The sequence below is a fragment of the Zonotrichia albicollis genome, chromosome 10, assembly GCF_047830755.1.
Source record: "Zonotrichia albicollis isolate bZonAlb1 chromosome 10, bZonAlb1.hap1, whole genome shotgun sequence".
In the NCBI taxonomy this organism is placed as follows: Eukaryota; Metazoa; Chordata; class Aves; order Passeriformes; family Passerellidae; genus Zonotrichia; species Zonotrichia albicollis.
In genome coordinates, this window is record NC_133828.1 from 18781432 (window position 1) to 18796115 (window position 14684).

General features: G+C 39.9%; 1 protein-coding gene across 14 annotated transcripts in view; it reads right to left on the reverse strand.

Moving 5' to 3' along the window:
* ANKRD44 (ankyrin repeat domain 44) overlaps positions 1–14684 on the reverse strand; it is a 131966-nt gene that overhangs the window by 7301 nt on the left and 109981 nt on the right. For all 14 annotated transcript variants that reach the window (XM_074548219.1, XM_074548222.1, XM_074548221.1 and 11 more), the window contains 10 exons: positions 13273–13344; positions 11681–11882; positions 7830–7908; positions 6650–6767; positions 5808–6024; positions 5085–5172; positions 4138–4221; positions 2789–2934; positions 1910–1992; positions 690–772 (listed from right to left, as the gene is read on the reverse strand). In XM_074548219.1, coding sequence (XP_074404320.1) covers positions 690–772; positions 1910–1992; positions 2789–2934; positions 4138–4221; positions 5085–5172; positions 5808–6024; positions 6650–6767; positions 7830–7908; positions 11681–11882; positions 13273–13344 — 1172 coding nt within the window. The remainder of the gene's footprint in view (positions 1–689; positions 773–1909; positions 1993–2788; positions 2935–4137; positions 4222–5084; positions 5173–5807; positions 6025–6649; positions 6768–7829; positions 7909–11680; positions 11883–13272; positions 13345–14684) is intronic.

Sequence of the window (14684 nt, forward strand, 5' to 3'; positions counted from 1 at the left end):
GAATACTCAATTGCTAATCTCTGCTACTGCAGAGCAGCTGGAAATTAAAAATAGCCATTGGTTTGCTCCTTTCCTGGCCCAACACCCAGTGCTCTGGTTTGGGGACAGCTAGCACGACAGGAAAAACATTTTCAAGTTGGAAGAAGGGGAAAACAGGGCTAAGATGGAATAAATTCTTCTGCAAGCTCTAGGTGATCTGCCACCTGAACTCATGGTTGAATCTCCTGTGGTGGGATTCCCCCATGCCAATAACCAGTTGCAGCTGATAACATATGCTATGGACAGAAGTTGCACATAAAATATCACCTAAAAAACCTTCAGAGAACTAAATGTACCACCTTAAGCCTAAGTAAGTCTAAATAATTTTTTTAAATTTAGGGTGAAGTTCACTAGAAAATGCCAGATATATACTTACATGTTCACATGATTAATAGACATTTTGATATAATCTTTAAATAAATAACCTTGTATAATTTTTCAACCAGATCATGCATAGAAATGGCACAAACAGAATCAAAATTAAAAGTAAGAGTGCGATACAATTTGGGTCTTTTTCAAGGGAAAGCATTCAAGAAAAATCAGAAATTAACTTTACTGTTCTATTAAGTAATCTGAGACATGAATTTGAAATGGTAAACTGGAATATTCTGATAAATCAGCTTAATTTGAGAGTATTAGGCTATACTTACGTCTGCAATGCATTATTTTTTGCATTAATAAGGCTCTGTTCTTGGATCTTGTCAAGTATTAACAAGGCACATTTTTCATGACCCTGTAGTCAGGGAAAAAAACCAAAAGTGTTAATTTGCTGAGGAGTTTGAAATTGAGGCAAAAAGAAATGTTACATAATAAAAGTGAAATTTAATAACTCAATTTGAAATACAAAAGATGCTGCTCAGTAAGCCCATGTAGAAGGTGAACTAAGCGAGTCTTAAAGTACCATTTGTGAACCACTACTGCTGGGATGTTTTAGCACATTTAGAAATGTAGACATTCACCTGTCTTTCAACCCTGCATTCATGAAATATGAATTCACTTCCTCAGCTTTCAGAGAATGCTGTTTTCTCTTGAGTGAACATTCAGTGGATGATTTATCAGAACTACACAGTGACAGAGAATGCTTTCATCTCAGAAACGAACACCACACTTTGTGGGTCCTTAAATGCCTTTCTGTATTATTAATAAGCTGCTAGAAAACCTCTTCAGTGTCAGAGAGCTAACAAAGGAACTTTGAGAATAATACAGATCCAGGCCTTATTTCTGATCCTGTTTCTGCACCACAAGTTGTGCTGAGCCTACAGCCCTGGCAGGAGAAGAGCTGCCTGAAGGACCTTGAGAATTCAGCAAGGCTCATGTGTCTGCAGAAACTGGAGTAATATGATCACACTGGAATCCAATCTGTGGGTGGGAGCAAAACAAAAGGAAAGGGAATCCTCTGTGCATATTTTCTTGCAGAAATAGCAGTAGAAATTGGAATTAAGAGGAAGAAGGCTTAGGAAGAGACACCATCATCCATCTAATCAATACCTCTGGTTTTACTCCTGCTTTGTTAGGGGAAAATTTTGGTCTCCTTTCACAGGAATAGGATATAAATAAAAAACAATTTTATTTTTCTTTATTATTGAACCTGTTAAGCTGTTTTACAGTGAGATTATCTGGTAAAACCTTAAAGAGTTTCCTTTACTTCTCGTAGTGTCACTTATGTTTCAGCTGTCATAAGAGCCATCCCTATTTCTCAATGTACAATACTTTGAAACAGACAAGAGAAAAAGCTTGGAACAACTTTCTCTTCCTCACCACAACTGTGACCACCACATTTCCACTGCAGAAAAAAACTTGGGAGCATAAACACACACATACATTCATATGGACTGATGAGAATAAAAGCACAGAGAGGTGTTTGACTTACTTTACTGCTAGCCAAGTGCAAAGATGTATTCAACTCCTTATCTTTTAATGTCAGGTCAGCCTTGGCGATGTTCACCAAAAAGTCTGAGGTATAGAGTAGGAATCAATGAACAAACCCAATGGGCAGATGAACATGTCAAAAGAGAGGAAAAAATTACTATTTCAGTATACATGTGCATAGAGGCTAATTAATTAAGTCTTTATATGATGTAAGCCTTATAATAATGAAATTAGTGAACGAGAACAGACTAATCTAGTGCAATTAATCAGCAGGCAAATGCAGAGCTAACAGCTTGTTTGTGGTGCCCCAAACTGTCATACATACATCGATCTTAACTTATTTATGAACTTCCCTATTTGCAGATCAGCAGTTTTAGCCTGAATCACCTCTGCCTCAGAATGACTGTAAATCCTGCATTGAGAGGACTAAGGGGATATAAAGAACTTGGGGTGCAGCTGTGCTGTTGAAGCCAGAGAAAAGGAGTTCTGCAAAGCCCATAAGGCCCCCAGTCAGTGTGCCTGTGGCACATAGTCTAGCCTGGAAAAAGCAGCTGCTGATAGCTGCCTTTGCAAGAATGGGGCTTCCTATAAAACAGGATGGAAAAGCTTACATAATCTTTTTCACAGATGCAGCTTTACTGCTCCTCAAAATCAAGGAAGTAAAGGAGAACAGAATTACTACTGCCCTCGTGCTCTTGGGAGGAAGAAAGACTCAAAATTGTTATAGCAAATGTTCACCAAGACTGCAGAGAAGTAGTATTTTTAATGGATGAAAATCTATCTTCCCGCAGAAGGATGTTATTGTTATGCACACAATCTGTTTTCCTTGCTGAGTTTTGCCAGGGTGCCAGGGTTCCCGTGTGGGGCAGCAGCCACTCACCGACGGCGCCCAGGTGCCCGCCGTGCGCTGCCATCATGAGCGGCGTCCTGCCCGCGCGGTCGGCCGCGTTCACGCGCGCGCTGTGGCTCAGCAGCAGCTGCAGGCACTCCACGTGGTCAGCAAAGGCTGCGGCGTGCAGGGGAGTCCTGCGGAGCAACACCCACACAGCTACAGAAGGGCAGCAGCCCCACCTCCCCAAAAACCTCCACGTGCAAGAGGTTTTAGGGCTTCTCCCTATGGTGATAACTCGAATTTGGTAAAGAGGTTGTAGTAGCAGCAGCTGAAGTAAGTTAAATAATATTGCCAGTCTCCAAAGGTGGATATGATAGTATGGAGATATGACACTGTGAAGAATCTCAGCCTATTTATTTTAATAGAGCATATTGTGTGACATGAAAAGCAGTACGATCCCTCGTCCCTATTGATCTGATTTTACCTTTTTTTTTAGCAAGCTTCAGTTGGGAAGAACTATCAGAAAAGAACACATAGATTATTTTAAAAATTAAGTATTTTGAATTGTAGTCAAAGATACTGCAGCAACAAGCCACAAGTAACTGCAGAACTATAAAAAGGCAGAAGGAGTTCAATCCACTTTGAAGGTTATCAGTTTCTACAAGACATAGACATTGGAATTCATTCCCTGTGGCTCTTTGGCATTTTGGGTCAGAAGGGTGACTACTAGCAATGAAAGAGTTCGTACACAGCCCAGCTCAGTGCTGCTTCTGTTTTGCTTATTAGCAAAGGTGAGGTGCTCTTACCCTCACAGAATTATGTAATCACTGTTACTGAGGGTATTAAATTTGTTTTAATAAAAGGAAACAATACGTGTTCACTTTTTAGAATTTCAGCAATTTTAATTAAATATATACATATATGGCGAGGAGATTCTCAATGTGACAAATGAAGGATTGGGCTGAATGCCCATCTCTTGCTGCAATAGTTCTATTTTGCTGTGTAGATATTCTCATTTCTGTGCCCTGAGAATGCCAACGTAACATGAAAACTATTAAAGAAATACTTTTCTGTATGTACTTAGTATCACTCCATTTAGCAAAGATAAATGTGTTTAAACATTTAACAAAGAAAACAGGTCCAGGAAACAGCCTATAGCCATAGATGTTCTAAACAAACAAAATACTATTACTTTTATATTTTTTCATATGTACTCTGACATTGAATACTTCATATTCTTGCTTCAAGTGAGACACCTTTTAGCTGTGCTGTGGTGCAAACTGCTGTCTGAAAGAGTCAGCATGACAAATCTTAAGGATTAGTGCCAGAGGTTCAGAAAGAACTATGAAAATTACTAAATGGAGTCGTGAGATGCAATCTGTCCAAGGAACCATTACCTTCCTTTGTCATCCTCACAGTTGACAATGCTGGCGTCGATGGCTCCAATGAGTAGTGATGCACAGTTTTCATGATCATTGATTCTGCCAAAGAAAATACATTTTCAAAAGGCCATGCCTACATATTTTTTCACTTTCCAATATTGGTTTACTTGATTTCCCATTAATATTTCTTAGTGGTTATTTCTAAGTTACCCTAATATGCCTTTGTCTTAATGCTTTTAGTCACACTTCTGCATATTCATAATTTCTCCATTTAATCAAACTGCATCTGCTACGATGGATTTCAGTCTCTACAGCAAAGCTGATCCTTAATTCACTATGCACCAAGGTAATTTCCAAGTCTAGAACAAAGCTAGGATTAAACCCTTAATATCTTAAAATCCTTAGCCTGTATGTCAAACACCCCTGGGCCTGGAAAGCACTCATAGACACTTACATAAAGAGAGATTTATTCTAATGTTTAAGGTACTGAAACCCACATCTCTTCCAACTCACACATTTAGTACTTTGATTTGATGGATGTGGTGTGTTTCATTAACACTTTTTCTGGGTTTTGCTAATTTGTCTCATTTCTTCATGAAAATGAACAGCATTTAGTAACAGTAGTAGACACACAGTATAGGTAACACACTTCCATATTGGATTAAAAGCTATTTTCATTTTAAATTTGCACACATGTTTAAATTGCACACATTTTTAGTCTTGAAAATTGCATACTCATTTAAAATAATGTGAATACTGAATTTTTTTTCAAAGCTATTACTAGAAATTCTGATTTCAAGTAATATGTTTCAGCCACAAAGAATTTTATTTCAAATGATCAGCTTTAAAATCATTTGCTCACGCAAATAATTTCCAAAAAAGCTTGCTTTATTCTCATACTGCTACTTTCTGCAGACATATCCTAAAGCAACACTCAGTTGTTCCTGGAGATTTCTACTTACACAGCACAGTGCAATGGAGAGAAGCTATTACCATAGAACTTGTGGAAAAGTTTTTGTTCCAATAGTACCTCTATGCAGTTTTCATGACCTGTGAGAGAGCAGATATTTCACAGTGTTGCACAAAGCAGGTAGTTCAGTTAATTCATATTGGGCTTACACAGGTTGGAATCTAAAACTTTTAAGATCAAAATTGAACATGATGTGTATATAAGCTCTTATGTCATAAATCAGAGGATTTTTAAATTTTATGGCAGCAGCAAGAGAGATCTGGGCTAATATTAGCATTTATTAAGAAAAAAGGAAAGCAAAATGCTCTTTTTAATGTGATGTCTTGTATGTTACATTACATCTAAAGCTTAAATGTCAATACTGAGAAGCTTTATCCTTATATCAAGCGACATGTTCAGATTATCCATTTTAGAATAATCAGTTCAGTTCAGAATATCCATCTATTCACATGGTCTCTTGCACCACGAGCTCAAAGAAGCATTCCTGGTCACAGAGAAATCAATTTCAGCATGGACATGAATAAATCCAGAATTTCATCCTGGCTCCTTGTGACTTGGAGCAGACGAGCCTCAGAGTCCCTGGGAGCTACAAACTGAAGGGTGCACACAGCAAATGCTAACACAGACAGCACACAGGGATCATTTGCCTCTTCATTTCAAGCTCCTCCAGCAGATGTCCCCAAGCTGACCCGGGGAGAGCCCCACAGAGCCTCACCATTGTAGGAAGCCCAGTGCAGGGGCGTGTAGCCCTGGTTGTCCTTGAGGCTGCAGTCCTCCTCGGCCAGTGCCACCTGCAGTAACTCGCTCAGCCACGTGGCGTGACCCCGAGCTGCTGCGAAGTGCAGAGGGGTCCTGCCTCTGGCATCCTTACACAAAATGGAGACTTCTCTCTCTAACAGCATCTGAACACATTCTTCGTGCCCAGTCATGATCTGGAAACAAAGAAAGGAGTACAGAGGTTGATGTAACACAGATTCTTGCTCCGGAAATACGGAATGTGATTGACAGCCGTGAACATGAAATGTGTGGATGGGATTCAGCAGGCAGAGATGAGAGCCCCTTTGCGCACCTGCTGAACTGCTCTCTGCAGTTACCATAAAGTTCTGCATAAATATCATCCCTTGCATACCCACAGGGGTAAGAAGCTAGACTTAGCTAGGAAAGTCAGTTTAGTCAAGCTGGACTAGAAAAGATTAGATCTGCCTAGGAAAAACTTACAGGACTTACTTGCACCATTCCAAGAAAAATGAAAGTAACTACTGGCCAGTTCTTGCAAAGAAATTATTTTCAGAATTCTTAAGCTGGTCAGTTACAAGAATAATGACTACTATTATAAAGTGTCTAGAGAAAAAAAAAAGTGGTCTAATCATTATTAATTAATACAAATGTGAACTAAAAGCAAAGCATTACTAAGAGCAGATCTGTCTTGCTTTATATCTCATTGATTGTGCTTGGTCATGTTTCCAATCATTTACAGTGTCTCTAGATTTAAACATCCCTCTACTTCTAAGTGAGTTGTAGTCACAGTAAAACAAATAATAAAGGAAATTAAGTCACCCCTCGATGTAAAGCTGTGCATCCCAGGAGATCAGCTGCATCTACAGATGCTTCTTTTTCAAGTAATAAAGAAACAGCATCAATGTGCCCATATGCCACTGCAAGCATTAATGGAGTTCTAGGGAAAGAAAAGAAAACCAGAGCAGTCAGAGCTATAAAATGGGATGCTATTTGTCCCTGCCAACTTATACAGAGAAATCAGGAAGCCCCGCATTTCTTGCCACTCCTACCCATGAACCCATTCCTTTTCCCCATACCCATATATGACACCCAAGTGAAAACCTTTAGTATGAAATTATTGAGATGTTTAACAACCAACTGCCAGGACTGAAATAGTAACAAACCCACTTGTAAGCAGTTTACAGAACAACAACATTCAAGACAATCTGTTCTCTTAATAACCTACAATTAATGTCACCTCCAGTGACACAAGAGTTTTACAATACCAAGTCTTGTGAATGCATGTCCTTGCTAGTTACCAAGATGACAATGACCCAAAGTATTTCTTTTGCAAATGCTGCACATTTGCTTAAAGAGGATGAAGGGACATGAGGGAAATATTCAAGCTAAAATTTAGACTAACATATCTTTCATTTGTTTCTGAAAGAGATCTATTCTCCATCTGTTTCTAGGCAGACTAATACCACTTAAAATTAAATGTGCAGACGTTATATGTACAACATTATATGTTCCAGACACCCCAGATGAGTTTCTTAAACCATTCACATTTTCACTTTAAAAATATATCTTATTTTCCCTCTATAACTGCCATTTAGGAAGTGGTGAAGCTTTTGTAGGAACATCTCAGATGCATGTGTCATCTCAAATAAACACTGTATCCCACTGCACCAGTCTAATGCACCAAATAAACCCTAGAATAGCAATGTTTTAGAAAGAAGACGATTTTATAGAAACATCTCAGGAGCCTGTTCAGTTTTTATTGAATCTGGCCCACCACATCTATAAAAGACTGTACAAAGTATGAAGCAGAGGCTAAGATTAATGATTAGTCCTTTCCACATGGCTTACATCAACTGAATGTGTACTTTGTAATCTCTGCCAAATTCTATGAGGAGAAGTGCAGGAAATACAGCATTTCAAGTAAGTACTTTTTTGTGAGAAATATGAGATGCTATTTGAATTACAGAGCTGAAAAAAAAAGCCCCCAAAGAAAACTTACTGTCCTTTGGCGTCTGTCACATCAGGGTTGTCTGCAACCTCCAGCAACAACCGTAAACAAGGTGTATGGCCATTAATGACTGTAAAGGAAAAAAGCTGTGTTTCATTTCACATACTTTTCCACTGGAATGCTTAGGGATAAGAAATGCCCTTAAAAACAAGGAAAATACTCCACCATATAAGAGATCAACAATCCCCCAATTTTTATTTAATTTGTGCCAGTGAAATAGTGAGCTGTTTTTCCCTTGACCTCACGAAGATGAGGACTGGTTCTCTTAGATACAAAAATCCCAAATGAGTAAAACAGAAATTGTGATATTCCCTTCTGAGAAGATTTCTACTAAAGCAGACAGCATTTCAAAATCCCCCAGACTGAGCAGGCAGGCAAGGCATTCTGTGTTCAGGGTTGGAACACAGTAGGAAGTACATTGTCAAGGCTCCTTAATTTTATGTGCACTGTACAAGTGAGTACTTCAGTGCTGCTATGAAAAAAAAAGAAATCCATAAAGAATGACCAATGATACAAATGTCATATTCATAAAAGCACATAACACAAGAGACTAAAATTCCCTTTGAGATTATCCATTTTATAAAAAATAAGACTTATCAAAACATTTTGGTTTAGCGGTATTTGGGGTTTTTGCTGGGGAGGGGGGATATTTTGGGGTTTTTTTGGGTTTTGTTGTTTTGGGGTTTTTTATGTAACCGATTGCTGCTAGGAAACAGCTTTGAGTCTCTACATTCTGTAGGGCCTGACACTGAATCCCATCTGTGTGTCAGCTGCCTTTAAGGCTTCAGACTTTCATGGGATGAAGAGACAGATATTTTCCTCTTTGAAAAACAATTCCTGTGCTCAGTGGATACACGTTGTGTTCTTATTACAGCAAGTCATGCATTCACACTGCCTACACCCTGTGGGCTGAGGCAAAACCCTTGGACACCACCTATGTCACATCATGCTGGCAGACAAACCGATGCACATCATCACATTCAAATTACTCATCCAAAAATAATCCTACTTGATTTACCCAGAAAAATAAAAGGCATTTTTAGTTATTTACCACTAAGTAATGACATATAGATAACATGTAAACAGCTCTGCAGGGCTGGTGATTCACTGGCTTGAGGTGGGCAAATAAAGGTCTGTTCTTTCTCCCAGCAGGAGAAAGAGAAATCATAACTTAAGATTCACAAAGATGTGCGAAAATCATTTTGGTAAATGAGTTTTAGAACAGATTCTCCCAGAAACTCCTAGGAGCTGACCCAGTGATTGCTAAGCATTACAGCCCCTGCAGGGAACATTGGTTTTGCCAACAGACCCACAACACTAACACCAGGGGAACACTTGCAATGGATTCCCCAGGCCAGCCAGAGGAGAGGCTGGTGGTAATAAAATGACACAGGGAACATATCATTTGGGCAAAGGAAATTCTCCATGTTATGAAGCCAGAGGAAATCTATTACTTCATGGGGACAGTCAGAAAAAAGAAACACTTCATTAGTGTGAGTTCTCAAGTCACAAATCCCTTTACTGACACAAATGTGCAGAATTCTGTCATCCAATCCACCATGGAGGCCTCCTGAGCTCAGTGTTCAGCAATTATGCCAGTGTAATGAGGAGCAATGAGGGCAGACAAGTTTAATGGGATGGGCACACGCTGCCTTCTTGTTTCTTCCCAGTGCAGCACGAGCAAATGCTCGTTCTGTGTGTGCAAATGCACACTGGCACTCCGGGGAATAATGCAGCCAGAATTCTGCTGGATTTCTCAGGAGGCACCAGCTGACCTCGCACACCTGCAGCACGGACTCGGAACGTGCAGCAGCTCCCAGCAGGTGGCACCAGCCTTGCTCCAACATTCCTCACCAAAGCGCTTCCCTGGGAACATGGAAATGGGCATCCTGCAGGGGGATGCCTGCAGCAGGGGGTGGTAAAGCAGGAGCTTTACTCCAGAGATCATTTCCACAGAACTCTACAGAGCTTTTGAGTGGAAGGTTCTTCTAGATGTTGTCTTAATGAGTATTTACCTGAAGTGCACTTAACTCACATTTGAAAGTTTTCAAATTCATGCCAGTGGTGAATTTCCTTTACTAAAGAGTTCAAATACTCAACCCATCTGTGCATTACTTTCCATTCTGCTCCAAGTACATGCTCTCTTTTGTGTCTTATTCCTGGGTAGGATTTTTTGCCTTTTTTCATGGTTGGACTTTTTGTATATGTGTTTGTTTTTATGATATATCTATCTGACTTATTTTGCTTCACTGCAAATTTAAAGAACAATTTATTTACACTCCTGGGAAAGTTTTTTAGTCTGAGAAGCAAAAAGTATAATGGACCAGAAAAGTCTGCAATGAATCTTGCTGCTGGTTTCACATGGAAAGTACTCAATACTACAGTGATGGAGGTTATTCAAAAACAAATTAAAAGGGGGTGGGGGGAACACAATCTGAAATTCTGTGAAGGTAAGAAAGGTGTGTATTAAAATAACATCTTCTATTCAACAAATATACTCAATTTATTCAACAGATTAGTATTTTAAGTCAGAGCTGCTAACAAAAATATGGCTTTGTTACCATTCACTGAAGAACCTTTAATACTGAAGTACCTTTATAGTTCAGTTGTGATAGCTGGAAACTTATGTCACTCTAACCACATTTTTAAATAAATGCAAATCTTTGCTGTAGTGATGACATTCCAGACCAAGTCACACCTTGTTCACATCAGATCCCAAGATATGCTTGAAGTAACTACAGGGAAAGCTCTTGATCACAGCTTAGTTTTCTGGTAGCACTAATATTGATTTCAATTAATCAAACCATCAGTATTTATCATGGGGAGAAATGTGCTGAGTTCTGGTGCAAAGTTTAAGCAGACAGGAAGCATTTTTAGTATGCAGTGTGGGTCTATTACAAGCATTTCCTTCAGTACTGCAGACAAAATTGCTAAGTCTATTTGACCTCATGTTTCGAGGTTGCACTAACATGATCACACACAGAGAAGAAACTGATACTACAGAATACATATGCATTTCAGCAAGATTAAAAAGACCATTAAGTCTGGTCCTGAATGAATTATTCACGTGGTATTAATTTTCCTTCCCACTAGAGGCCACTGCTACCCTGCACGGAGCCCCTCCTGGAACATCACAGGAGACACATTCCCTTTGGCACCTCTCCAAATTTACCTGACAGGTACCTGTCAAATAATAACCTTCAAATCAATGACAAAGTCTACATTTCCCAGCTCATTTTGCATGTTACATAATTAACACCCCACACATGAGGAAAGGAGCAGGCTGCCAGCAAGTGCAAGTTTGCAGGCTGGCTCAGGAGGAGGAGGAGGAGCCTGAAGGAGCGGGGTGAATTTCTGTGGTGCTGCCACTACAAATGGGTGCAAGTTTTGAACACCAAAACATTTTCATTGCCAATCAGAGCCCACATCTATTTTTCAACATTTCTTCCAAAGGAGAAGCAGCAAGGCAAGTGTTCCCTCCTCCCCTGATTATTTGGCTGAAGAAGCAGCAGGAGAAGGTGTCATGAGGGAAACATCACACCTCCTGAGGAGTAGGTGGTGACAGAGAGGGGCAAGCAGGTAAGGGCAGAGCAGTAGCGGCATGCAAAAATATGGGATTCTGTATGAGGAAGGACTGAACCGCAGGGGTAGAGGAGAAAAAGATGAATGAAACAGCAGAAAAATGGTTTAAATGTGCAACATCAGCAAACAAGTATCACTCCTCAGGACATGTGAGAATGTTCTTCCCCTTAGAAGTGTGCATAGCAACAGCAGGTAAGTAAACGTACCTGCTTCAGCTGGGAAGGTTTATACCCACAAGGGCAGCATAAGATCCCACTCACCTGAGGCGTGAAGGGGGGTCCTTTTGGTGACATTGTCCTTTACAGTGACAGAAGCACCCTGGCTGATGAGAGCTTCCACACACTCGGCATGTCCTCTGAATGCAGCCAAGTCCAGGGCAGTGCGTCCCTTGTCATCCTTGATATCCAGATCCACCAGAGACTGCAGAAGCACCTCCAGAGCTTGATGATGACCATTATAGGCCTAGAATTATGAAAGATGTCATGTAAAGGACACAATTCCATCTTTCAAAGACCTTTCCCATAAATTGTGAATAAAATCCAGCCCTTTCAATATTTCCTAAACACAAAAGAAATCTGTTTTATTGATTCCTTATGATTCTCTCTTCAGCCTGAGAGGATTTTTCCAAATTTCACTGCGCTCAAGAAATTACAAAATTCTTGATTTGCTCCAACCCAAAGTGAGGAAATTTCAGGCAATAATTTGCCAAGCCAGCACAGGTCAATCAGCAATTCATTTTTCACATGCTACAGTATCTGACAGGGAAACATTTGCTTCAAAAACCAGATTCACTAGAGAGCTCCATGGATTATCACCTGACTGGTGCTGAGTTCAGCACATGTGCTGGTCTCCAACTAAACAAAAGCAATTCTCAAACCAGATTTTTGTGCAAATATAAACACAAACTTGACCGGCTGTTTACAGCTGATGCTTCACAGAGAATTCCTGCCAGCAGGAATTGTTGTTGGTAGAACAACTACAGTGGGCAAGAAGATGCACTCCCAGACCTACAGCCACCCTGGGGCCAACAGCACAAATGGGTGGTATTGCAAAACCCCAGTGGACAGTGCCAGAAATTGGAAAGGTTTTGTTCAGCTTTGTAGGGCCTGCCCTCCTCTCCTTCACTGTCATACTCAGAGCATCCTTTTTATTTACACCCAGTTGTATAGTTAGTGTTATCAGAGCTGAAGATGTGAACCCTCCATGCCTAAAGACATTCAAAATGTGATGGGGCAGAGCCCTGAAAATATCTGCTCTAGCTGATTCTACTTTTACCACAGAGGTGGGACTCGATCTCCAGAGGTCCATGTCAACCACACCAACCCCAGCTATTCTGTGATTGTGCACAAGGGAACTGGGAAGAGGAATCGTGAATCTTGAGCTCTTGGGACAGGGGAACAGTTGTTATCTGTGAGGCACCTCTGCTGGGTCCTGTTGTGATATGCCAGTGTCTGTACCATTCTCACAGGCACTGCTGGATCCTGTCCCACACCCTGCTGTGTACCAAACATTCATTTTCCACCAGAACATCAGAGAATCTCATTCCATGAGCAAAGCCTAGGCTCAAGCTTTGGCCACATATTTATAACCTAGCTCTAAATAAAAGTGTGAATTTCCATTTAATTTCACTTCAGCGTCTGTGTCATCTTCTTACCCAAGTGTTAGAGTCAGGAAGAGCCAAGAGCTTCAACTGCCTAAAATTTAATTAACAATTCCAGCCCAGAACCTGGGTTTGTTACATCCCTTCCCACCTTTTTCAAAACAAGCCCACAGTTAAACTTGCTTCAAAGACAGAGATTAAGGAACTATTCTAGGAGATACTGATCAAATGCTTTACACATCTCGTACTTACAGCTAAATGCAAAGGACTTTTTGTAGCTGCAGAATCAGATTCCTCAAATATATTGTTGGTTTTTTCCAGAAGCTGGGAAGAAAAAAAATAAAGTCTTAAAACATTTTTACATGAGACAGGATAAATTTTCATGGACTATAAATCTATAAATCTATAAATCAGCAAAGATACATTTTGGCCACAGTAATTATTGAAGGATTGCAAAGTACTTTCAAGCTTTTCTGCACAGGGTAAAGCAATAAAACCAGCTTAAAAGCTTGTCATGAACATCCTTACCCTGATTAATTAGTTTCCATGAAATCCTGGGGCCTGCTTGGGTGAGAAAGGAGCCCTTAAAACAATGGATTTGTGGAATAGAGCCCTCAGTAAATTTACATTGGAGAAAGCTCAGTTTCATGATTATACAGCATGTGCAAGCCATGTCTGATACAGTGTTTTGGGTAATTCTGACACATAATTAGCACTGGGAATAATTATAACTGAGCTGTGAATCACTGATAAATTATAAAATTGACTGAAAGAACAATCTGCTCCTGCAATGAGTGTCTTCCAAAATGCAACATGTCCCTGAACTCTTACAAGCATCCAGTGATATCTAGTAACAAATTTGTATAATCCTCTTCATTTTACAGCTTAAAACCAAGGACATTTCCATCCATCTAGAAGGAGGAGCTGTGGAAAAGCACAACTCCACAACAGGACATGAACCTGACAACTTCTCCAGCTGAGGCTGCAAAGAAAATCATGCACAGTGTTAAGAATACTACTGACAATTCAACAATTGCTGAGTGGCACTGCTCATGTGCTTGGCCTTTTGCTTAATCATTACTCAGAGTTAGTCTCCAAAAGCCTTTGGGACTGGAAGTTGGCATTTTACAGAAAATCACCAATGGGAGGCTGTATAAAAGGCATAAAAGCATGACAGTCATTCCTTTATTGGAATTTTTCTAAGGCTAGAAGTACATTTTTCAGTCTTTTTCAAGGTTTTTCACTTGGTTGGTTGGCTGGTTTGGTTTCTCGGGTTTTTTTTAGACACTAAGGAATTAATCAAAAGACTGGAAAATAATAAAGTATGTCAGGTTTTTTACAATCTAGACAATTTTAGGCTACGACAACATGGAAAATTCTCCAAACAGACCACGAAAGGCTACAGGGGGTCTTGCCTGTGCTGCAAGATGATGCCATATTCCTAAACAATGATGTAGGCCTGAACTTTTGGTGTAACAACTTAGTCTACAATAAAAATTAGCCTTAATAACGCAAAAGGTGTTACAAATCTCTTATCCTGAATCCTATGGAAAAGCTAGAAAATTAGGCAGCAATTTAATTTACTTGTATATTTTGTGCCTAGCAATATGTCAAGACTATGTGTTGATAAAAATCATAAGCAGGTAGGTGTGTGTATTAGCAGG